This window comes from Tachypleus tridentatus, unplaced genomic scaffold (assembly GCF_004210375.1).
Source record: "Tachypleus tridentatus isolate NWPU-2018 unplaced genomic scaffold, ASM421037v1 Hic_cluster_2, whole genome shotgun sequence".
Lineage (NCBI taxonomy): Eukaryota > Metazoa > Arthropoda > Merostomata > Xiphosura > Limulidae > Tachypleus > Tachypleus tridentatus.
In genome coordinates this window covers 6,404,975-6,429,591 of record NW_027467782.1, presented here as the reverse complement: position 1 = coordinate 6,429,591, position 24,617 = coordinate 6,404,975, and the positions used below count along the sequence as shown (strand labels likewise).

Here is a 24,617-nt window from a genome sequence, read left to right as displayed (position 1 = left end):
ATAAACGTTTCCTCTATATATTAAACTGTTCTGAAAAACAAGCTGAAACCCATAAAATTAAAAAAAAATTTCTTTGTTTGTTGTTAAATGCAAAGTTATGCGATGTGGAATTTGACCCATAACCACAGCGGGAATCAAATGTTTAATCTTAGCATTATAACCCTTCAGGCTGAGCAAGAAACACAATTCATATCCATTTCTACACCATCAAAAACATTCTAAATGCTGCTCCACTAAGTTTTTCACATACATTATTATCATATCACACATTTCATCTTTACTGTTAATTATACATTAAATATCTAAAAGTATTTTAAATTACGTTGGAGGAACTTAAAATAATATATCATTCATTTCCATAGTAGTCAGTTACTCAGTTAACTACAATTAAAATAACTTGATTTTAAGGCTCTTGAATGATGTACAAACTACAAGGTCATTGTTAAAGATCTAACATTTTTCACAGACATGGAAAAAGTACCATTTTAATCTGTTCAAGTTTTTATGTAGAACATATGTATCTCTTAATGTAATTATTTTCAATCATTATTTTAAACTTAAGCCTTACCCTTTTCAAGATATTCACTAAAAAAGACCCAATTCTTCTTGGTTTATTAAGTTGTAGTCACTCTCCCACTGGTTTTCATGAGCACACTGATCCTTTTTATGCACTGACCACTTCTTGTAAACCCGTAACAGCCATCTAGATAAATACAAAAATATTTTTACCTAGTTTTAAAATAATATCAGTTTTTGTTGTTGACATGAATGTATAAATAGTTTAATTTTACATACAATCTGACATACCACATGTTTGACTGAACATTAATAAACTATGAATCTCGAACATATCAAAATCACTTTTTTGAAAAAAAAAAGTACAACAGTTCTAATATCTCAAAATGAGCCAACTGTCATAGAAAATGTTCTTACATGAAATTATTACAATAAATGTCTATTTTAACTAAAAACTTACGGAACACCCATTTCCACCACGGCGTTAATGATCTGCTTCCCTGCCACAATTATAGCTAACTGCAAAGAGAGTTCAAACAAACACCCTCCTGTTCCACACTAGAAAGAAATGTAGAAAAACAGTTTCAAAATTACTGTGGCAATACCACTTTAAAAAATATCTCAGAAAGGACACAAGACTGAAAAGTACAATAAGATATAAGTTAGTGAGTGAGAGCACTAATAACTTGCCCAGGATCAAATGGTCCAAAAAATAATGTTTCAAACCTCAAAATTTAAAGAATGTGTGTGACTAACATGAAAAACTTTGATTGATTCTTCATAGTTTAAGTTTCTCATGACAGGCTCAATCCCAGGAACTGACCTAACAATTATTCTGTGCTTGTTATAGTATTACAATGTATTCACATCATTTGGCAGGCTTTAAGCAAACATAAAAGTTTTTTGCACACCAAAGATTATATTTTTTTAATGGAGTATTTTCACTAAAATGTATCTGTGAATACTTACATATGTATAGATGAATAAATAGAGAATTTCTGTTTGTTAGTCTGAATATTGATTTCCATGTTTAGCTTAAAAATACTTTTCTTAGTCTCAAAAATTTCAAACCTTTTTCTGTAATATCTAAACCTAAATCCTTGTTACTGGTGTAACCCATGAAGCAGTGAAGAATGACTGTCTGGAATGACTTTAAATTGTGATATTAAACTACTTATGTTTATACTAAATAGTTTTATGCTCATAATAGTGTGTGTATGTGTATACATTGTTAAATGTTATTGTTTCATTGCCTTTATAACCCATAACTAATTACTATTCATGACTTAATAAGTTGTAAATCATGTGACAAATATGCAGCTCTTGCTGTGCTTTTGAATTCCATTATGCACGAGCTACTCATGAACATTTTTAAAATATCACTATTATTATTAGTTTTTTGTTTGTGTGTTTTTTGGTGTGTTTTATTTTAATTTTGTGCAAAGCTACACAAGGGATATCTGCACTAGCTGTCCCTAATTTAGCAGTGCAAGACTAGGGGGAAGGCAGCTTGTCATCACCATCCAGTGCCAACTCTTTCACCAACAAATAGTGGGATTGACTGTACCATTATAACGACCCCACGGCTGAAAGGGCGAGCATGTTTGGTGTGACGGGTATTCAAACTCGCCACCCTCAATTTACGAGTCGAGTGCCTTAACCACCTGGCCATGCCAGGCCTATTATTATTAGTAGTAACAGTAGTACTTATTTTACTTAATCTAACCTAACTGATCTAAAGAGATTTCTATTTTTAAACAATAACTTCCCATGGCAATCAAGGTTAAATTGAAAGCAAAATATGGAATTTTATTCACAGGAAACATTGCAATATGATAAATCGCTTGACAGATGAAAACCACGGCTTTCTATTGGTTTTTAAGTAATACTGAACTTAGTGACTTAAACACTGATTGGAAATTTCTTATAAAGAGGACGTCACAAGTGCGTGTGGCAAGATAGATTTGATTTCATGTCTCTGGAACCAAATAATATCAAATGCTATGAAAATTATAGTATGCCTTAGTGAAATTATATAATAATAAGTGATTTACATTAAATTTCATTTTCTACTTCTTGAGGGGTGGTAAATAAATAAGAGAAGAAAAGGCCTAGAGAGAAAATGTTACAATTCTTACACTAGAAAATTCTAGTTTTCTATTTTAAATATTGCCTTCTGAAAGTAAAATCTTTAAACTTGTATACTATTAAAATATGGATTAAGAGCTATGTTTTCAGAGTTTATTTATTATTATGTCATGAAAAGAAAATACTTTAATCAACTTTTGAATGTAACTCACTAAAACTTTAAGACATGCACAGAAAAAATGTCTACAGAGAAAGGGTTAATATTGCTATTTTTCCCAGCCAACAGGAAGTGTACTTTGAATAAAAAATAAAGATTTCATGTTTTTTTACCATGAATTTATGACTTCAGGTCCCAAATACCAGTGCAAATACAGGACTTCTTATAGTTATTTGACTAATTGCTATTATGTTATTGAGCAAAACATTGTATAACCAGGTTTCAGATTGAGCATATACATATTGATAAAGTAGGTCATAGATCAGTGTTGTCTGTGTAAAGTAGATTACCTCAAACAGTGCTGGTTAGTAAGGTCATGTGGGAGCTTATGTACATACATTAAAATGTAGTTTGTTAGAACAAGAAAGAAGTAATTTAGGTATGTTACTTTCTAATCTAAATTACATTTGTCTGTGTATAAATGAATAATTATTACTGATCTTGGATCTTATCTAAGCCTAGATCTATACTACTGCTAGTAGCAATAAAACAATGCAGGTGTCCTAATGATACTCAGGCCTAAACACAGGTCTAAGCAACACTGAATGGTATGTGCAAATTGGAGATAGTTTTACAATGCTTTATGTTTAGTGTCATTTCTACAACACAGTGACAATGCTGGATACTTATAATTTCTTGGGATAAAATTTCAAAAAACCAAAAATTCTTTTGAATATGTCTAAGTGACAACTTAAAAAAAAGAACATTGGAAAAGAAAATCACAAAAGTCCTTAATTATAGAACATATTTAGTTTTATAGATACAGTATAAAATCAAATCCTATTTGCAAATTTCAACTTAAACTAAGAACAAACAACACAATTATTAATAAAATATTCCCTTCAATGTTTCAGTTACTTTTTAACTTATTATTTAAATTCTTAACTCATAATATCCTTACGTATTTAGAAGTTAATTAAGTTAATGGCCATTTTGGCCAACTGACCACCATTTTGCATACAATCTTCACATGACTATATCAACTTTAAAGACACTTTACAACATTCATGTTTCAATATTACCAGGAGATATAAATGAAAGTCTGAAAATGGCAAGTTGTCTTAATTATTTTGGTAGTGCAAAAGTAAATACAAAGATAGGATTTTATAAATAATAAACTGCAAACAACAACATGATGTTATTTATTATGACTTAAAGAACAGAAAAGTGGAAATTACATTCCAGTTTTAGTTTCTTAAAAAAATTACAAGATTACTGGGAAATTAAAAGCCTCTAGAAGGTTTATTTTCTGAAGTTATCTAAAAATAAAAGTTAACATTTTACTTAAACTGAAAATTGTTTCCAATAATACTTACCATCCACCAACACTCTAGCTAGAATCTCACATTGATAAAAGTGTAGGGGGCAGTGCAGGCATGATCCACACACAAAGCATTTGTATAGAACAGGAATGTACCAAGAGAAAAAGTGGTACAAAAGTGTGGAAATTACACCCTACCTCTATAACAAATATGCTCTTCACTTGGAGCTTTGTTCCTGAATCAAAGGCAGAACAGAAAATGAATAATCATCAGGTAGGCCACCCCTGACCAGTCAGCCAAGATTCTATGGCTCAGGGTTGAAATTAAGGGGTTGTAGTACCTATATCCCATGTTGCTGGCTATGGTTATCAGACCACAATGTTATATATATATATATATATACTTTAGATTCCAACATGTAACCACAGAATGTTGCATTTGGCACCATCAGAATAACGACACAAAAGTAAGCAACACTTAACGAGTCCAAAAGGTAACACCCGAGGCTAGGAATAATGGGATCCCATATTTCATACTCAACAAATGAGCAGAACTCATCTGGTAAGGAATTATGAACATTTGTTTTCAGTCTCTAACCAAGTGGATAAGGTGTATTCTACTTCACTAAGAAAGAGTAGGATTGACCATCACATTATAATGCCCCCCATGGCTGAAAGGGTGAGCATGTTTGGCCTGATATGGAATCAAACCCACAACCCTCAAATTACAAGCCGAGTGCCTTAACCACCTGGCCATGCCAGGCCTTTTAGTAGGGGCAATAAACAAACCACACAACAGCTGTGTTGTTCCCATTAAACCAGTTCTCCCAGAATTAAGATTTTGACTCTAAAGAAATGTTTTAACAATTAAAAATAGTGACTAACGTGTTATACAAGCCAACATTATTGTAAACAAGCTTATAACATGCAAAAAATCTTAGTTTCAAATTCATCAACTCATCAAGTGTTTAAAATTCATATGAATAAAAGACAAAAATAATACTTGTAAGCAAATCTTATTAGTGTTAATGACACAAGTACATATACTTTCAGGAGTGATTACCGAAAGAAAATGAAATGATTACAAGCAATACAATATATTTCCATGTGCTTATTTGGTTGCTATTAGTTCACACAAAGAGCATCCATTAATTTCTGCTTAAATGCTATTTGTTGTAGTATTTTGTCTGTACAAGGATAACTAGTTTTGTAAATTGCTTATTATGATATATAGTTATATATTATAGTTAACATTATAGTTAACTATAATGAATCTAGCTGTCAAATAAAAGAACAATAAACTGAACTTGATGAACTAACTAGTATTATCAAAACATTTTGTTACATTCTATTGCTGTAATGTGAATATACATTTAAACTATGTTACCTTTCTTTCCCAATCTCATTCCTGGTTTGTATCCCATCTTTTGCAACATAGCAAACCCTTTATTATTTTCAGGAAGAGCATTACTAAGTCCTTGTAAACGATTTTCTTCCTCTAGCTGTCTTATAGGCTTTTGTAAATTACGTTTTTACTTTCAATTTGTTGTTTCTCTATTTCATGTTTTCTCTTCAATGAGTGGTTTAAAACTAATCCAGGTCAAATGTCACTGATAAAAAAAATGTCAAAATTATATGAAAATATATTTTTATAGAAACTGAATACTCCAGAAGAAAGCCAAAACAGATTTATTATAGGAAAATCTTACCTTACTAATCTGTTAATTTATTTGTTATCTAGATTATCTAGATGACAGAAAGTCTGGACTTAGTGGACTTCAGGTTTTTAAGAAATATTTTAAGAGTGCCATAAAGAAAATTACCTAGGAAAGTCATAAAAAAGGGTTGGTGAAAGAGACGTTGACTGTAGTGTACAGTAATTTGGATGGGAAGAAACAAAAGGTTATTAACCCATTGTCTTACCTTCTCCTTATACCTATTTAAAATGTTTTTCCTAATCAATTTGGGTTTATACATACTTAACTTTACTGTTTTATAATCACAAATATAAATTTTGCATTATGCATTACAAGTTGTTCACTATATGCAAAAGTAATATTAATGAATTCATATTTTAAGGAATAAAGTAAGGGTACAGGATCACCGAGTCCAATCAAACTTGAACAATTATAATCAAAAGCATGATCATCCACAGTTTGTGGGGGGGTCAGAGCATACTGATTCCCTCAATGCAAATGCTCCCCAAAACAACTCACATGAACCAAAAAATCCAGGAAAGTAGGAAACAAAACTAATAATCTAAAGACTAGTCTATTAGAAGAGCAGAGGCAGAAGACAGGAAACTGGGAATAAGGACATAAACTGTAACATGCCTTAATAACCAAATCCATCAAAAGGGAAGAGGCCTGACACAATATGCAACTGAGAGGTACACTCAGGAGGGAGAAAAATGCTGTTAAAATCCAAAACTTCCCAATCACTGAAAACCATGATGGGACAATCATCAGTTTATTATAATTGCTGTGTGAAATTGATCAATTTCCAACAAACCAGAGCCGTCGCTTCATGGGTCAAGCATTTTGGTTCAGACCCATTGGATGTGGTCAATAATAGTACTTGCAGCAGTTGTCATCATTAAAATCTGAACTGCAGGAGCATAACTTATGAACTCGAAAAAGGATATAAAATAATTTGTAACTTTCTACAAAGAAGAATAAAAATGGTAACGAACAATGTAACTAAAGCAGAAAAACCAAGAAAGTAAAAACTTATAAATTTATTAAACTTCAAGGAAAAACATTTATTCAATAACACTGCCAAGTAAGTAGTTAACAGCTGCAAAATTATTTGCATGTTAGTATGCAGATATGCAAGTTTCAAAATCAGCACCAACAGAGAGCAGTACGAGTTAGAAAAAAACACTTTGTGAGAGGAGATAAAATAGTGTACTCAAATAACATTTTTGTAATACAAAGCAATAAGGACTAGGCCTAGTTCTTGTTAGGTGTTGAAGTACACGATATTACAGAGCATACTGATAGATTTAAATATAAATAGTCGGTGATCAAGAGGTTGGATTTATATTGGCTATCAGGGGCTCCAAAGGTAGAAACATTATAATAGACAATTTTTATAGATCACATGTTCAAACAGAAAAAAAAAAATCGATAAGAAATCCTGTGTTTTCACACTTCCAAGTGAAACTTTTTTTCAGATAGTTCTGTGGTAAACTTATTATCATGACAGTAACAAGCGACTGAATGGAATTAACTTATGCGTGTTGCTAACAGTGGGAGTTGTCGTCTTCTGAGTCGAGTTGTCCGAATCTGTCTTCATGTTTCTTCTAATTAGACCTGGACTCGGCGGTATTTTGGTAGTTTCATGTTGGAAGAATTCCGTTGGTTGTTTGCGATATTTGGGTGCTTTGTTTGAACCAGTATAAGTGGTCGTCGATGTGGGCGTTCGGCTTTAAAGTGAAATATATGATAATAACAGCCGTCACGTAAAATACAGTCAGCACTGTACTTCGACGTTGTCACTATCTTCATGAAGTGGGTGGGATGGTTACTGTTCTTAGAAAAAAATTCGATGAACTGCATATACCTTGGCTTGTATTTGGGGTTCTATGCTTTGTCTAATTTCTTCTGGTTGAATTGATAGGTCGACGCCCCTGAGGAATACAGAATAAAGATTGACTGGACTTTTAGTGGGGGAACAACTTACTTTAAATTCAGTGTTCCATGGCTGGCACAGATAAATTTGGTCTGCAGCAGTGGCTGGTTGGATGAGGATTCCGCCCCGGCGTAAAATACGGGTCCTGGACGGTTCGATGGTTGCCCCAGGCTTGGCTCGGGCGATCAACGTGGCGACTTGGTACGGCATGAGGTTCGGCGGTAGGCCGTCGACAATTACCGGCGGCACTAACTGGCGAGGATGAACGTTTCGTTCTAAATAGCATGTTGGCAGAAATATTGGCACGTGCAACTAGCTCGGTGACTAGCTCAGGGACAGATCAGGGTAGGGATTTTGGTTAAATTATCATTTCGTTCATTGAACGAAAAATAACCAGGGGCGGTCAGAAACTGCTGTTTCTCTTCACCCCACACAAGGCAAGAATAAATTAGTTACCTGATTACGGAGCGAGAGATATGAACAGGAGTGCATGTTAGTTATTCGTACAACGTGATAGTCACGAATGACCTAGAAGTTGATAGTGAGTTGAATTTAATTGAGGGGCATCAGGAAAAGCTGAGAAGAGATCCCGCCGGCTGGAGAGACGACGAAGAAAGATGAGGAAGGTTCAGCAGAACACCCACAAGCGTCCGAGGAATGATGTTTAAGAATGTTGATTTGGAGAGAGCCGAGAGGTGCAAACACAGTGCGCCGACATGATTAGGTCTCATGACTTATATGTATTAGCTATTAAAGACTTAAAAATTTTTTTTGAATATAGAAAAATGTGGATACTAATTTAAAATTTAGATATCAAAATAACGTACCTCTTTTCAGGGCTGGGATCTATAGATCCTATGAAACGGAACTTTTGCTGTGGGGGGGGAAACGGGAGTACCCCGAGAAAACCCACTTTCACGGCCAGGGCGCCGAATGTAGGCCCTGATCGTGCCCGGAAGAAGAGCTGTGGGGAAAGAAATTACATAGATTAAGAACAATAGACATACATATGATTACAAAGCAAATGATAATAAAAGAACACAAAACGCATAGGTGGTAACTGGATGAATTTTGAACAAGACTAATCGGTCGAATCGTCGGATAGTCGGTCAAGCCAGGGAATATTTTCGATGAACGGCGACTTTACCACAGAGCAACACGAATTATCCGAGTTGGATGGGACGAGTGGTTCTTCGAGCCATTGAGAACGATTAGGGAACGGACTTAACTTCGAATTAAGAAAAGCAGCCTTCCTGCTTGCTCTCGTGATGCGCCTATCGTCAGGATACTGGGTATTTTGATTAATCATGATTGTCTTAGTTTGAGAAACTGCTTCTGCTGTTGGGATATTGTCAGTCATGGTAGAAGACTCGCTAGTTTTTGTTACTTCATCGATGGTTTGTGTGCCCTGGGAAGTTTTATTAAGGAATTCCGTTTGGGTATACTTTTCAGATGATTGATTTACAGGTGGTGGGGTGGCTGTGGGCATAGAGGATGATCCGCTGGGCTGTGGTACAGATGCAGGTTGCTTCGGAATTTTGGATTGAGTTGGATGGCGTCGGGGGCGTTCGGCACTGAAGTGAAATATATGGTAGTAGCATCCGTTTCGTAGGATGGTATCGGCGATACGTTTGCTGGGTGTTACAATCTTCATGAACTTAGTAGCTTGACGGGAGGATTTTGAATAAATTCGGTGAACGGCGTATAACACTGACTGGGTTTGGGTTTCCACGGCGCATTTAATTTCGCTCGGTTGGATGGACTGATGTATTCCTTTAAGGAAGACTGTGAATAGGCTAGTAGGGCTTTTCGTGGGCGCACAACTAATATTCATAGGGGAGTTCCATGGCGAACAGAGGTAGGACAAGTCATCAGGCGTAGACGGCTGGAGAAGGATTCCCCCTCGGCGGAGAATACGCGTTCTAGACGGATCAATGGAAGCGCCAGGCTTAGCCTGCGCAATAAATGTGGCAACTTGAAGAGGCGAAAGGTGAGGCGGTAGACCGTCGACGATTATCGGCGGAACAGTTGGCGGGAACGGCACAGCATAACCTGGAAAGGACAGCGTCATTATAGCAAGAGAAATGTGGAAACACGTCTGACTAGCACGGAGTCAAAGCTGGGAGTCCACTAGCTCAGGCCCTCTCTCCTATCACTTATTATGTCAACTATGCTATATATATGCTCGCAGGCATAAGGAGGGTCTTTCTTTGCGCCCCTACGTCGTAGAAAAACCATACGATTTCCGAGGGAGAATGCATAAAATAAAAGGAAAAGAAGAAAAAGAAAAGAAAAACAAGGGCAAAAGATAAAACAGGAAGAAATATGGATCGGATAGAAAGACAAAAAATCATAGTTAGAATATCAAGATTAAGGTTTGATTTTTGTTTCTTCTTCACCCATTTCCTTACCGTCGGGGCGCCAGCGCATGAATTTTAGTAAACAGTTGAACAATGGATCAAGCGAAATGATGCAAAGACCTCTCAATTCTGTATTATTCTTTTTTCTTATACGTTTCCTCTTAGCCATGGGAGCGTTATAATTTTTCAGTCAATCCCACTATTCGTTGATAAAAGAGTAGCCCAAGAGTTGGAGGTGGGTAGTGACGAGTAGTTGCTTTCCCCTACACTACTAAATTATGGATGGCTAACACAGATAGTCTTCAAACAGCTTTGCGCGAAATTCAAAGCAAACCTAGTAGTTAAATAATGAAAGTATATACAGCCCGGCATGAGTCGATGGTCAAAGCACTCGACCCGTAATCTGAGGGTCGCATAGATGAGCATATAGAACAATTTTATTCTGTTTTTTTTTCTAATTAATACTTATAAGATAAATATATAATCAGAATAAAATCTTCTCTATTTATAATTAATATTTATCTTGTATAAAGTCTTTGTAGTAGAAAAAGAATTTTTTTTTAAATAATTGTATTTTAATTAGATAATAAAAATATTTTTCTTAATTGTGTTATTAAAGTTTTATTTTAATCTAAACGTTTAATCTAACACCGCCATCTACATTCCGACACTCAGTTACACAACCTCTTTTCAAACATGTGGTCAGCTTCCGGTCACTTACCTCTTTCTTTGTGAACCTGACGATGACCGAAGAAGGTCGAAACGTTATTCGCTCTTCTATGTAAAATATTTTCTCAACCCAAACGAGCCGTTTTTGCATATAAATTTCTAAACAAGTGGGTTTTCTCGACATCACTGATAAGGGCTCACTGTTTTTAAGTAATTATCACATAATCATATTTCTATATACATTTTCCTATGATAGTCAACAATTTGTAATATAACAGTGACCAACTACACACATATGTTGAACCTGAAATAATATTATTTAATAGAGTATCTTTCAAACAAAATAGATATTAGTTAACAACACCAAAATGCGGAAATACATTTATCAGGTTCCGTTTGTAAACACTAAACGAAATTTTCTTATCAGTGATTTAAATGTTGGTTACAGTTTTGCCGAAATTTTGAGTTCATAACTGTACGTACCACATTAAATCGCTTTTGGGTGTTTCTTGATCGGTACTTATTTCACACATAAAGTGTTTTCGATTATATATCTCGACTTTTTTTGTCAGTTATCACCAACAAATCACAATAAAAAATAAGAGAGTGATACTCGCTAGCAACACACGTTAGCTTTAAATTCGCAACGATATTATACCGAACACACCTGCCTTTACAATACTAACAAGATTCTTTAAAATGTATGATGGTAGATATTTCTTTCTCATACAGTGCTTACTACTTGCTTTCTAATACCGTCACGAAATTTATATTTTTCTTGTCATCACTACAACATCAAGAATCGTTATTTATACCAGTACCTTAAGTTGATATGACGAGAATTTAAACGCTCTTCAATTAGGATATTTTCATGAAATTTATTAAATATCTCTTGAAAAGTTTGCAAAGAAAAACCGTTCACTCTTACGATTGTTTTAAAAATTTCAGCTAGAAACTTCAAGTGTTGTTTGCTTAGACTAACCAATACTGATGAAACGGCAAGTCTTTTCTCTTAATAGTTTTGTTACTTAAAATTCAGCTGTCCTTATGTCAGAATGGGGAATAACTTAAAATGTTCGAGCTTACTCCTACGTCGAGTTGTAGTGAAAACGTAAGACCGATAGTTCACATTAATATTTGAGTAAGCCTTTTTCAAACATTATCTTCAAATTTGTTCGTTTTCCTAATACAACTTTGCACCTGAGACTAATATTAACACAAAGTGAAGCTCATTCATTGATTAAAAGAGAAAGTAAAAGTTTGGGTTATTTGAAAAGGAATTTAAAATATGTAAAGGTTAAATATGTTTCTCTGTCAAACACAGTTTCAGTTCTTTTCTTTTATACAGAAAGAAAGCGCAAGAAACTCTAAAAATATGGAGATGCCATAAATCAGTTGCCTGGAGATTTATTGCGTTCACAAACACTCGGGTATCGTACATTCACAGGAAATGTGTGACAGATTGTTTTAACGTACGTTCAAAAAGAGAAGTGAAATAAAGCTTATCTATGGCTCGTGTTACCAACAAACTACGCGTGCAGAAGGTTGATTTGGCCGTACTACATATCTGAGTTTCATTTTACTTACAGCACTGGACTTTCTGTTCGAATGAATATTGCAAAATTGTATAATTTATTAGATTTTGTGAATACATTTTAATATCATTGTTCGGCTTGAATTTACGCATAGAGTCAGTTACATTTATCAAAAGTGGAAAAGATGTTTAGAAAGATATGAAAGTGTACGAATGATTACATAAAAACGTGTTTTTAAAAGGAAGGAATAAGCATGGTGTAATTAAAGTTTCTTTGTACAACCTAACGGTGGAACGTGTCCAACATCGTGTCTTTGCCTATTTTCGTTTATTTTTCCAGTTGTGAAAACATTAAGTCAGATGAATTAAACTTATTAAACGTTCTTTTCTTGTTATATAATGATCAGAGACTCCTTGAATTCGAAATTTTAGAGGCAGTACATGTACTATAAGGTATATTTATACGACGCTTGAAGAACGAGACGTTCGTGAAGAGCCTTAACTTCTGGTCACTTCTCTTGTAATAGCGTGAAAAGGCAACAGGATTTCGTACGTTAACTTTGTAGGTGAATCAAAATACGGTGAAAAACACCCAAAGTGTTTTCAGTGTATAAACATCGTTGATTAGTTACTGTCCTTTCAAAATTAGAAATATCATAGAAACACTTTTGTACGTACCCATAAATTGTGTAACATCATGAACTCAGAAATGCGAAGGAGGCACAGAGCGGCTATTGGACGTATTCACGTGTGAGGTTGTACATAGGAAGATTTATTACAAAATGCCTTTTCCCACTTTGATTTCTCAATTTCTGATGCACTCAGTCCTACACTTTCAATTTCTTTACATATTTTGTTCTCATTGTCTTGAGCTGTCTTCGAAAGATTTATGCGTCCTTCAATCATTTGTTTTCATACACTATATGTATAACATTATTGTGGGTGTGCGTCGTAATTTTACGTTACGTGTAAATAGCAGCGTGTTTGAGTACATATTCTTCGCTTATGGCGTGTGTGCAAATTTGAAGTGTGCACGTGTGCTATGCATGGGATGAAAAGAGTGAAAAATCAATGGATGATGTATTTTTCGTTGTGGTTTGTTAACTACCAGTGGTTGATAAATAAGTTCATAAACTTTTTTACGGTAGCATTATCATGTAATTCCTCTATTTGGTGCAGTTATGACTTTAGTGAGTTTCATCGCTAGAAGCTCTTATCAAAGTGAGACAGTCAATGAGACTGAGAAATGTTTTTTCGTGAATTTTTAGTATATGCTCGCTTGATGTTTTCAATTGGCTTTCTGACTTGTTGTTTGGTTCGTGTGTCTTTATCACCTTCTGGTGTATCTCAAATCCGTTTGAAGATTTGATATTTGGTTCTTTAATGTGTATAAGAGTTTGTGTTGCAAGTTTTGTATATCCGCCCCATTCCTACACGTTTTAGTAGTGAACTAAAGATATCGTTTCAAACCAAAGGACCAACTAATACAGAAATATGTGTAACTCAATTGTACGTTAATCGTTATTAAAACAACACGATAACTAGACATATTTTGGTATTTGAGTAAAAACACAACCGAAGAAAAATGGTCAAATAACGTAATGTTGAATTTGACAGTGTTATTCTCTTTGGCACTTTTTCGTTGCATCTTGTTTAACGTGTATTTCTCTTTGGAAATTAACAGTAAATGGTCAAAGAACTCCCCTTTTCGTTTATCACCTACTTTTTCTATAAAATTATCTTCCAACGTCCGACAAGAATGGGATTCGAACCCACGCGGGCATTAATCAAAGTGTGAAAATTAAACCTTTTAACATAAATACAGTTATTTCAATACAGGAAAATAAAACATTTTCTAACAACGAGAGTAAAGTTTCGTTTGAATTTCGTGCAAAGCTACTCGAGGGCTATCTGCGGTAACTGTCCCTAATTTAGCAGTTTAAGACTAGAGGGAAGACAGCTAGTGATCACAACCCACCGCCAGCTATTGGGATACTCTTTTTTCAACGAATAGTGAGATTGACCGTCACATCATAATACGCCCACGGCTGAAAGGACGAGCATATTTGGTGTGACGAGATTAAAAATGACAATCATAAATAAATACAAATGATACAAAACTCAGTAAACTCTTTACTGAAGCAGAATAGCATAAAATAGTATTTCATAACAATTACATGAAAAACGAGAAGTCACAGCCAGTTAAATAAAATCTCACAACAAATATATCAAAATATATTTGTTTTTACAAAATAGAAAACATATGAATAAATATATATGTGGAACTGGACGAAAACAAAATTGATGATGAACTAAGAAGGTCGAAACGTTATTTTCTGCTTTATTTGGGTAATAGTTTTGATATCCATACCAGCCGTTCTGAGATACAAAGTTGGGCAGATGTTAGTTTGATGTTTTATCAGTCTGTATGTTGGAACATCTTGCAAGAAATCGAACTCCTTTTTCATTGGCCCGGCCAAGCGTGTTAAGACTCGTAATCTGAGGGTCGCGGGTTCGAATCCCGGTCGCACCAAATATGCTCGCCCTTTCAGCCGTGGGGGAGTTATAATGTGACGATCAATCCCACTATTCGTTGGTAAAAGAGTAGCCCAAGAGTTGGCGGTGGGTGGTGATGACTAGCTGTCTTCCCTCTAGTCTTACACTACTAAATTAGGGACGGCTAGCACAGATAGCCCTCGAGTAGCTTTGTGCGAAATTCCAAAATAAAAAAACAAACCCTTTTCATTGGCTTCTCGTCGATACCACATTTAATTTATCCATTTCGGATTCAAAATCAGAAGCGTCTTAAAATAGCATTTCAGATCTATCTTTTATCTCTCACAGATCACTGTCCAAGAGGTCTTTCATTCAGTAACATAATTTGTCATTTATGTTTGACGATGAGAGACAAAAGAAATTCTTTGTTTATTTTGTATTATAATACTTTCAAATTGCTCTTTAAACGTCGATAGTTGGTGAGGCATTAGAAACAGATAGGACTAAAATGTGTGATAAAAATCTGATAGCCTACAAAAGGTTTTTTCGACATTCCTTTTTATTATACTGCTGGTATACCACAACGTTGTTACTGCCTAAGCATTAAGCCTTCTTAGTCGGATAGCTTGTTAAACAACGTACGGGCTTTATGTTAATTTTTCCAATTTTTATTTATAAACCGAACGGACTGATAGCAGAGTGTGGAAATAATTACTGATAAGCTTGTTACAACAATACTACAATTGATTAACCAGGTATTTTAAATTCAGATACTGAATCATAATATTCTTAATAATATCCTTAGGATTTGAGTTTCAACCTGAAGCTGATGTAGTTGTCCCGTGAACAGATAATTTACTTTCAGCTCCTTAAGTTAAGGGTTAAATATTAGATCTAGTAAGATTGTTCTGAGATTATTATTTGAGGAGGATAGCTCAAACACGTCAAACACCTGCCCAGTGAGGAGAACATGCCGTATCATTTATCCGGTAAACAAAATTCTTTGTTTTGTATAAGCAAATAGGTTATGGAGGAATCCAGTTCTCAGTTTTCCCTCATGCAGTCTTTTCAAGAGATATACATAAAAGGTTTAAAGGAAATGAAATTGGAGGCTCATACTTCATCTGTCTCTTTTTCCCGCTGCAGAGAAATTGTGGAATATGTTTTTGAATGTGTAAATGTTTTAACATAGTTCTAACTTAGGCTGATTTTATTTCCCGTAAAACAATTTAAAGAATTATATTTGTTTACTTATCCTTTGAAAAATAAATATTATTTACGTTGTCTAGAGAAGAAAATGAAGACAAATAATAATAACAATTTGTTTACATTAGATCTACTTTGCTGTTTATCAGTGCTGTGAACAGCATCAATCCCACCATTCGTTGGTAAAAGAGTAGCCCAAGAGTTGGCGGTGGGTGGTGATGACTAGCTGCTTTCCCTCTAGTCTTACACTGCTAAATTAGGGACGGCTAGCACAGATAGCCCTCGAGTAGTTTTGTGCGAAATTAAAAAAAAACAAAAAACAATTAAACACGGCTAAGTGGAGAAAAGATGGCGCTATCAGATACATCTGCCCCATGATTCATGAGCATCTGTGTCCCTAAAGGGAATACCTAGTTTACTGTAAAACATTCCTACAAATACATGTTCCTCCGACTTTTCTTAAACGCTTGTAATTTAAATTATGTTGTTATAGCTATTTGTAAACATGATGAAACAAAGTTTCTACAAAGTTTCATCATGTATACTCTGCCTAAACAATCTATCAAAGAATATTCGTAAACATGCTATACAAATAATAATTAACTATTCTTTTGCTACAATGTAAAACATTAATTTCAGCTACAGCTCACATCTGTGTTAGTTAGTTTAGCTGCACCTATTTATTAAACAATGCTCTGATAACTATGTTAGTTTAGTTCCACCTATTTGTTGAACAATGCTCTGATAACTCTGTTAGTTTAGTTCTACCTATTTGTTGAACAATGTACTGACAACCTATGTTGGTTTAGCTCTACCTATTTGTTGAACAATTTACTAACGACATATGTTAGTTTATTTTCACTCATTTGTTGAAGAATTTATTGATAACCTATATTAGTTAAATTTCATCTATTTGTTAAACAATGCCCTGGTAAACCTTTGATGTTATTTTCCGTCAGGAATAATCAAACGTTTGTCAGCATTTTGCATTAATTTAAGCAGCTGCAAGTATCGATACATATTAAATGAATGTAGTTGTTCTTTCTTGCAATATTTTTAAAATGTATTTATACAAGCAAAATAACACCTCTGCAGAAAAACAAGAGATGCTCTTAACGAACAGGTAGGGACTAACTAGAGGTTTACAACTGTAGTTTATTAGCACTTTCTTTACACAAACAATTAGATAAAGCATTTAGATAGTTGAATCAAATAGAAAAATCGTATTGTTCAATGTGTAATTCATCATAGATTCTTACTTATTAATATTAGACCACATTTCAACCGAAGCTCAGGTAAAAGGAGGGAAGTTAGCATATTTTATATTATGTTATTTTGACCCTTTTAATGTACCATAACAGGTGATAATTTTGACCGTATTGGTGCACATAATATGTACGCAGACTAAATAGATATGACTTTCTAAAGTTCTTAAAAGTTATATTAACAGGAAAAACACATACTCATAACTGAATAGTAACCTTCTTATCTTATTCAAAAGCCGTTTTGTTTGTTTGTTTTAAGAGCAAAGCCACGTTGGACTATCTGTTGTGTCCTCCGTTGTAGTTTAATGCTGTAAGTCTATAGATTTGCCCCTGATTCAACTGGGAACTATTAAAAGGCAGTCAGATATCAAGTCCATCGTAATTCATAGAAGTACATCCAACAGATAAACCAGGTAGTACTTCAAAAGTATAAACAAGTAATTGTTTATTTTGCCAGTGACTGTACTTCTTTCATGACAAGCAAAAATTGGTATTATCTTAAATAAAAAAAACAAAACATGACCTATAACAAATATAATGCAACAAACGGAAGATCAGTGCTAACATAGAAGTAAATTTGTATGTAGGTTATATAATTTAACGCATTATAATATAACATTTAAAGATATATAATTCAGTAGTTTTCCTATGAATTTTGGCGTTTGGCGAATGTCACGCTAAGTTTTTGTTTCATATAGAAAAACTTGAGCTTACTATAATGAAAAACATGTATATCGTTCAGAATTATGTTACAAAATTTCTAGTAAACTAGTTAGCTGTTTGGCTGAGTTCGTTGGGTGTTTTTTTTCTCTGTCTGTGTTTCTAAACCTGTACTAAACTGTGCGTGTGTACAAACGCTATTGAAACAGAAATAAAATTATAATATTTTTTTTTTAAATCAAGCGAAACAGTAAAAATCAGGAATTCTTACTAAGCTACGCCATTATTAAAATTGATAAATTTAATTACTGGATGCTGAAAATTAACATATATGTATACATATATTCAAATACAACTTAACGTTCCTTTCTAAATCCAAAGTTAAACAGTTTTATTGCGAGTTTTAATTACTGATGTCAAAATTCACGAAATTATTGTTATATAAAAGGTAGAAGGTATTCGAACATCAAACCTAAATCATCTTCATATGCTCATAATGTATTGTTAGAATGTGAGAATGTTTCAACAACTTCTAATCTTATTTTCTATCAGAAATATGTGGGCGGGAATCAGCCGACTAAAGGCGTTGTCGTATGTATGTACTCTTATAAATTACAAATGAGTTAATTGTGTTTAATTTTTCCTTCTTCTGTCAAGCAGCTATAAATTAGATTGCTACAAATATACCAAATAAAATTATACCCTCCTGTCTTATTGCTTTGTTGATTATATTAGGCTTAAGATGTGGTTATGCTTTCTTTGGGATTAGTACACTGTTTTGTGGAATTGAAATAAATTACATGTATATAACAATATTGTATATATAACTCCTAACATCGACACACATGGAAAAGTGTACCGAACTAAATAACATAATAAAAAGAAATAGAAAGTGAAATTTTTCACAGCAAGTTTTTTTGCAACGCATTTGAAGTAAAAAATAAGTCAGTTGTGCGCGATTTCAAGCATGTCTCAGTTTTCGAAATCAGTTAGTATATAAAGAATATATAATGTTATATAAAGTTATGTACATTGAAATCATTTATAAGTAATTTAGTTTAATCAACGAGGAAATGATATTATTTTTTCACCTTAACGGTAGAATAACCTGATAACGGAGCATCTAATGTCTATCCATACATTGTACAACAATGTACAACAACTGCGTTAGGCACGGGTGGTATATTTCTTCTATGGTTCAACATAGGCCTGTTGTGTTAATTATCTGAAGTGCTGTCTTCTGCACTACTGTGATGAACAGAAATATTAATTTTCCAACGTTTCGTAATACTTTTATATACAGTTAAATTCCCGTGTTTTATGGCTAATATCATTATAACAAATACTTTGGATAATAAAACGAACATTAAGATGTAAACAGTTCGAATTTTGTGTTATTTCTACGTCACATTTCGTTCTAACTCAACATAAAAAAGTCTTATATGCTTTTTGAGCAGAAAGGTTTGAGTTGCATATATCAAATTATTTCGTATATGACAATACGTGTGTGTTTGTGTGTGTTTTTCTTATAGCAAAGCCATATCAGGCTATCCCTGATTTTAGCGTTGTAAATCCGTAGACTTACCGCTGTACTAACGGTATTATAGTATGTAATTCATATTAGCTGCAAATATTAAAAAAATCAATTTCCTAGATTTATTTTATGATTTATGATATTTATAAACATATAATGTTTATACACTCATGAATTGTAAAGCAGCTGTTTACATTTATATAGAAATTCAAGAAAACTATAAAGAAATAAACTAAATTAAGATTTTTTCAACAGTGTTTATACCTTAATTAAGAAGGGTCCCAAACCTTGCACTAATACATACATAATAAAACAAAATATGCACCTGACTTACGCGATAGTCATCACAAAGTCAATGTGAACTGGTGGTCAAAGGCTGGATCAAACGTCGCTTAGTTCAAAATGTTAACGTAATCATATTGCAAGATTTACTTAAGAGTTCAACAGTTTGTCAACACAAGGCTAAGTACAAATAAACATACATGTATAAAATTATATTCTTATATATCACTACATGTTACTGATTAACAACAGTTTTTTGTTCTAGTTCTCCAACACTGTTGAATCGCCTCCTTAAAAATTTGAAGTCTTAATCGACGAGTTCATGTTTGTACGTTAAGTTTTTTACTGGGCACCTCAGTGTGCTTCCCATTACCTCTGCCTTGATAGAATCGATATAGGCCTGTAGATAGTAGACTTCTTATGGGCATTACTGTCAGGTGTCTGCGGCAAACTGACCTTTCGTTGAGTGGGTAATAACTGCAGCCGCCGCGCGAACGTTAACTGTAAAGTCTGAAGTCCGGACCCAAAGTTACTGCTGGTAGCCTTAAAGTGAGCGGGTTGGTAATTCACGTAAGACAGAAGATTACCGCAACAGTCGAGCGCTGAGGAGTCACTGCAGCCAACTGTGCAGGAGCGGCCATTTCAGGTCTTAATCTCAACAGTTGACGGCCCGATGAGTTGGTTTCAGATGTCCCTCGTAATCTGTTCATAGGGTTAAAATGACCAGGCTCAGGCAGAGCCATCAGGCCATGAGAAAGACGAGAATAAGCTGCTGGGCACTTGAACATTGTTCGTAAGGAAGGGTAGGGGCGAGAAGCCCGACCTAAATGCTTGTCCACTCCATGACCTTGCCCAACGGTCAGTACTCGAGGAAGCGCTGGGAAAGCCTCACTGAATGTGAGTTTGAATGCAGCCAGTTTGTTTCGAGCGGACACTGTGGATCATCGCCGTAGCTTACCCGTCGTGCTACCAATAAAAACTTCATCACTGGACGGGTCGAGCATCCAGTAATTACCCTTGCCTGAGTCGTCATATTGGCGGGGTACTTTCACGAAACATTTGTTCAAGGATAGGTTGTGCCGAATAGAGTTCTGCCATCCCTGCTTGTTCTCTTTGTAATAGGGAAACGTTTTCATGATGAACTCATAGATGCCGTTAAGAGTCAGTCGCTTTTCAGGACTTTGACGGATCGCCATCATGATGAGTGCATTATAGCTGAACTGTGGCTTTTCGTACTTTGGTTTGTTCTCTGCCTTCTCTCCCTTACTCTTGTCCTTACCTTCGTAACTTCTTGTTCGTTTCTGTAAATTATCTTTCTCAGACGGCTGGTCGCTACCATCTTTATCTGCAACTAGCTGATCAAATGAATTTTGATTGTGTATGCAATCGCTGGGAGAATTCTTACCTATGGTTCGGTTACGCACAAGAGCCTCATTGTAGTCCATTTTGATGATACCACTGATAGAGAAAGACATCCGTTCCGGAGAGCACGTTATAGCCTCTGACCCCTGTAGGCCACTGTGTAGGCGTTCTTCACTTTCATCGCGCATCGTTATTGCTTTTAGTGCAATAGTACCGAAAGGTTTACTGAATAATTGAAAATTTCTTGTTACGCTGCGCAGTATCAGTCAATGGCTTATTTTCCTTCCTTCTAACAAGCAGGTCGCTCAGGTAACTTGCTAACTTTCACCATTAATTGTAGCTTCTGTCTTCTTGCTGACAAACTGGTCACGTATCTAGTTTGCTAACTACCATAAAGGATAATAACGTTCAACATTAGTTATAGTCTTTTCTTTTATACTGACAAGCTGTTTGCTATCTTATTAACCTCCCCCAATGACGCTAACGTTCAGAATTAAATGTAGCTTTTCCCAGAGAGAAAACTTTCTATAAGATTCTACTACACTCAACACTTACGTTAACTGAGAGGCGGGAGTACATTCATTATAGCGAATCACTGTTCAACAAAGTCAACAAAACCACCCAAAGCAGCTAGGAAGTTGGTTTTCTTTCTAGGTGGACCAATCAGTGTGAAAAGAAGAAAGTGCATCGATACTTGAAGTTAAATATTAGGGCGGAGTTTAATACACTTAGAATTTAAAAAAAAAAAAAAGCTTATAAGGATCCGGCAAACAAACTTAAATATGTACAACAGTCAATTACATATGTTGCTTTGAATAATATTCTTAAACCGGTCAGCACAGCAAATATTGATCTACATATCCTTCCTTTCGTAAGTTTGAGTTATAGTCTAATTTATATAGGTAACCCCAGAGAAAGAAATTCACTTCATCTCATTACTAAGTGTTCCTAAAGGTGCCCAATTATGAATAGTCTTGGAACATAAATGGAGTTAGAGAATTTCTGAATGTTCTAAGTCTGAGAAGAAATTGAATAATTGCAGGTTAAAGTAATTACCCAGGAATAACCATTAGTTTTATAATATAATATAGTTTTGTATACAGAATTTTGTGTTTTTAATCTATTTCTTTTATCACACCAACATTACTACTGTAACGAAAAGAATCGATAAATAGTTGCCTAGAAGAGCTTACTGTATTATGATATCATGTATATGTACATACATAGAAGGACAAGTTTCAAGAATTACTGGATTTTCATTGTTTAGATTCTATGTCATTTGGAACTAACATGGTGATTACTTGGCTTAGTAGGAAAAAAACACCTCAGTTGCAGCTGGTTTGTATATTTCTAATTTTGCTCAAAGCTACACGAGAGCTATCTACTCTAGCCGTCCCTAATTTTGCAGTGGAAGACAAGAAGGAAGGCAGCTAGCCATCATCACCCACTGCCAACTCTTAGGCTACTCTTTTTACCAACAAAGAGTGGAATTGTCCGTCTCATTTTCACGCCCCCAAGGCTGAAATTGCGAACATGTTTTGTGTGACAGGGTTTCGAACCCGAGAACCTCAGATTACGAGTCGAGCATAGTTGCAGCTGATTTCAGTTTTGTTTGATTACATTTATGCAAAAACAGAAGAAAATATATAGTATTTAAACCTATTAGAAATGATGAAAACGTTTCAGTCATATTATGTATTTTAAATTATGACATGAGAGCTAGTAATCCGAATTATCGTTCCTATTAGATAGTAATATAATTTACATTGCCAAGAAGTTTCTGTACTGCGTATCTTCAACAGCAATCTTCATTATAATGGTGTGAAATTATATTTTAGTTCACTATTGCTGCTAAAATACTAAAAGGTTAATATAGTATATTTAAATGTATCTTTTAACATGTTCAAACCATTTACTTTTAAAGTTACTCACAAAAGGAATGCATACCGTTTGAAGCGTAAGAAACTAAACGAATTAAGTCAAAATTGTTTCAAACTTGAAAAACGTATGTTTTAAATGCAAGATACAATATTGTCTCGTACTTGTATATAAAACGTTGTAAAGCTACAAACAGAAGTAATAAAACGGGTAATGCAAAGTTCAAAATAGACAAATAACAGCTTTAGAAATATATACACAATTTCAAGACAATAATATAAATTGATGAAAAATTACGCTTTAAAAATGATATAATGCTAGCAAGAAAGACGTTCTGAACTTTGCATTTCATATATATATATATGTGTGTGTGTGTGTGTGTGTGTGTTGTGAATACTAACCCTAAAATTATTTTATATATATAATACGTAAATCCCTCAAGTACGCACTACAAATTTTGAAAGACAACAAAGACTTTCAATTACACATTTTTTAAACATGCTATAAGCTATATTTCGTTTTAAAAGAAGGAAAGTTTGACCAAGGGTAAATCATAATTTTTTCATCATATAAAAAAAACTTGATTAAGCCAGACAAAAAAAACCTTTTTACCTAAACATAAACACCAATAAACACTTTTTAAGCCAAACTACACAGATTAAAATAACGTTCTGTATATAAATAAACAAACATAATTAAGCCAGATAAAATAAACAATTTACCAAAACATAAACATCAATGAACAATCTTTAAAACCAAATAACACAGATTAAAATAATGTTCTAGATATAAAAAATTAGTTAAGCCAGACGAAATAAGCTAGTTGCCGAAACATAAACATTGTTGCTTTAACAAATACCTTAATTAACCCTAAACAAAATTATATTCATTATGACGGGAAAGCCACTTGAATTAAAAATATATTCTTTAATATTACTTATTTTATATGAACCAAAAGTAAACTTCGTTAATGCACATTGAAAATAAAATGAAATCAATCAGACTATAACTATTTAACTTACGTCTTGGTAATGTACACTTGATAAAACGATATTAATGAAGGTATTGATATTTAAGTTACGTCCCCTAGTGGCATGTCTGCGCACTTATACTACTGGAAACTGTGTTGGGCAGAGCATAGATAGCCCTTTGTGTATCTTGTGTTTAATAATAAACAACCACAATAGTTCAAGTTACACCTTACAAAAGAACGTTTCATAAACTTATGTTAATTAAACCTAGACTTAGTAAGTTCCTTTTTTAAATCAATATTTCATAGAACCATATCAATTAAGTTATAATAAGGTAATTTACTCCTTACTAACGAAACCATGTTAAGTAACTGTAGTTAAGTTATACTTATTTAATGAACACTAGATAAAACTGTATTAGTAAAGTTATCAGTAACTGAACGACATGGCGTCGTATTAGTTATTGTGTGATTACAATAGTCACTCGTCGTTTACTACAGTCATATTAACTAAGTTATAGCTACCTAAGTTACATCCGATTGAATAACACGTAATAAAATCACATTAATTAAGGTATGACTAAATAAGTTATACCATGTTATATAACTGATAAAACTAGGTCAATTCAAGTATGACCACATAAATCAAATGTCGTTAAGAAACATGTTATGAAACCATATCTGTT

At 34.1% G+C, this 24,617-nt stretch overlaps 3 protein-coding genes across 4 annotated transcripts in view; 1 reads left to right on the top strand and 2 right to left on the bottom strand.

The window, feature by feature from the left end:
• Positions 1 to 664: 664 nt before the first annotated feature.
• On the bottom strand, positions 665 to 9,991 carry LOC143242963 (uncharacterized). 2 transcript variants are annotated; one of them, XR_013023497.1, is made up of 4 exons: positions 7,767 to 7,877; positions 5,470 to 5,692; positions 977 to 1,074; positions 665 to 703 (listed from the first exon to the last, which is right to left on the bottom strand). XR_013023497.1 is itself a non-coding variant. In XM_076486575.1 (3 exons), exon 1 carries the CDS (start codon positions 9,784 to 9,786, stop codon positions 8,797 to 8,799), a length of 990 nt encoding a protein of 329 aa, XP_076342690.1. In that variant the 5' UTR covers positions 9,787 to 9,991; the 3' UTR covers positions 667 to 703; positions 977 to 1,074; positions 8,543 to 8,796. The 2 variants fall into 2 exon arrangements, 1 of the variants encoding a protein (XP_076342690.1); XM_076486575.1 differs by lacking the exons at positions 5,470 to 5,692; positions 7,767 to 7,877 and adding an exon at positions 8,543 to 9,991 and having other exon boundaries at positions 667 to 703.
• Positions 9,992 to 15,350: 5,359 nt separating this feature from the next.
• LOC143242665 (uncharacterized) overlaps positions 15,351 to 24,617 on the top strand; it is a 46,141-nt gene continuing 36,874 nt past the window's right edge. Inside the window, exon 1 of the mRNA XM_076486146.1 lies at positions 15,351 to 15,763. The gene's annotated coding sequence lies outside the window, so the exon portion shown is untranslated. The remainder of the gene's footprint in view (positions 15,764 to 24,617) is intronic.
• Positions 19,677 to 21,271, bottom strand: LOC143243276 (forkhead box protein G1-like). Its single transcript, XM_076487127.1, has one exon. It carries the CDS (start codon positions 21,269 to 21,271, stop codon positions 20,663 to 20,665), a length of 609 nt encoding a protein of 202 aa, XP_076343242.1. The 3' UTR covers positions 19,677 to 20,662.

Excerpts from the sequence above, each read along its gene's own strand:
- LOC143243276 (XM_076487127.1), bottom strand. The coding sequence starts at position 21,271 with ATGCGCGATGAAAGTGAAGAACGCCTACACAGTGGCCTACAGGGGTCA.
- LOC143242963 (XM_076486575.1), bottom strand. The coding sequence starts at position 9,786 with ATGACGCTGTCCTTTCCAGGTTATGCTGTGCCGTTCCCGCCAACTGTT.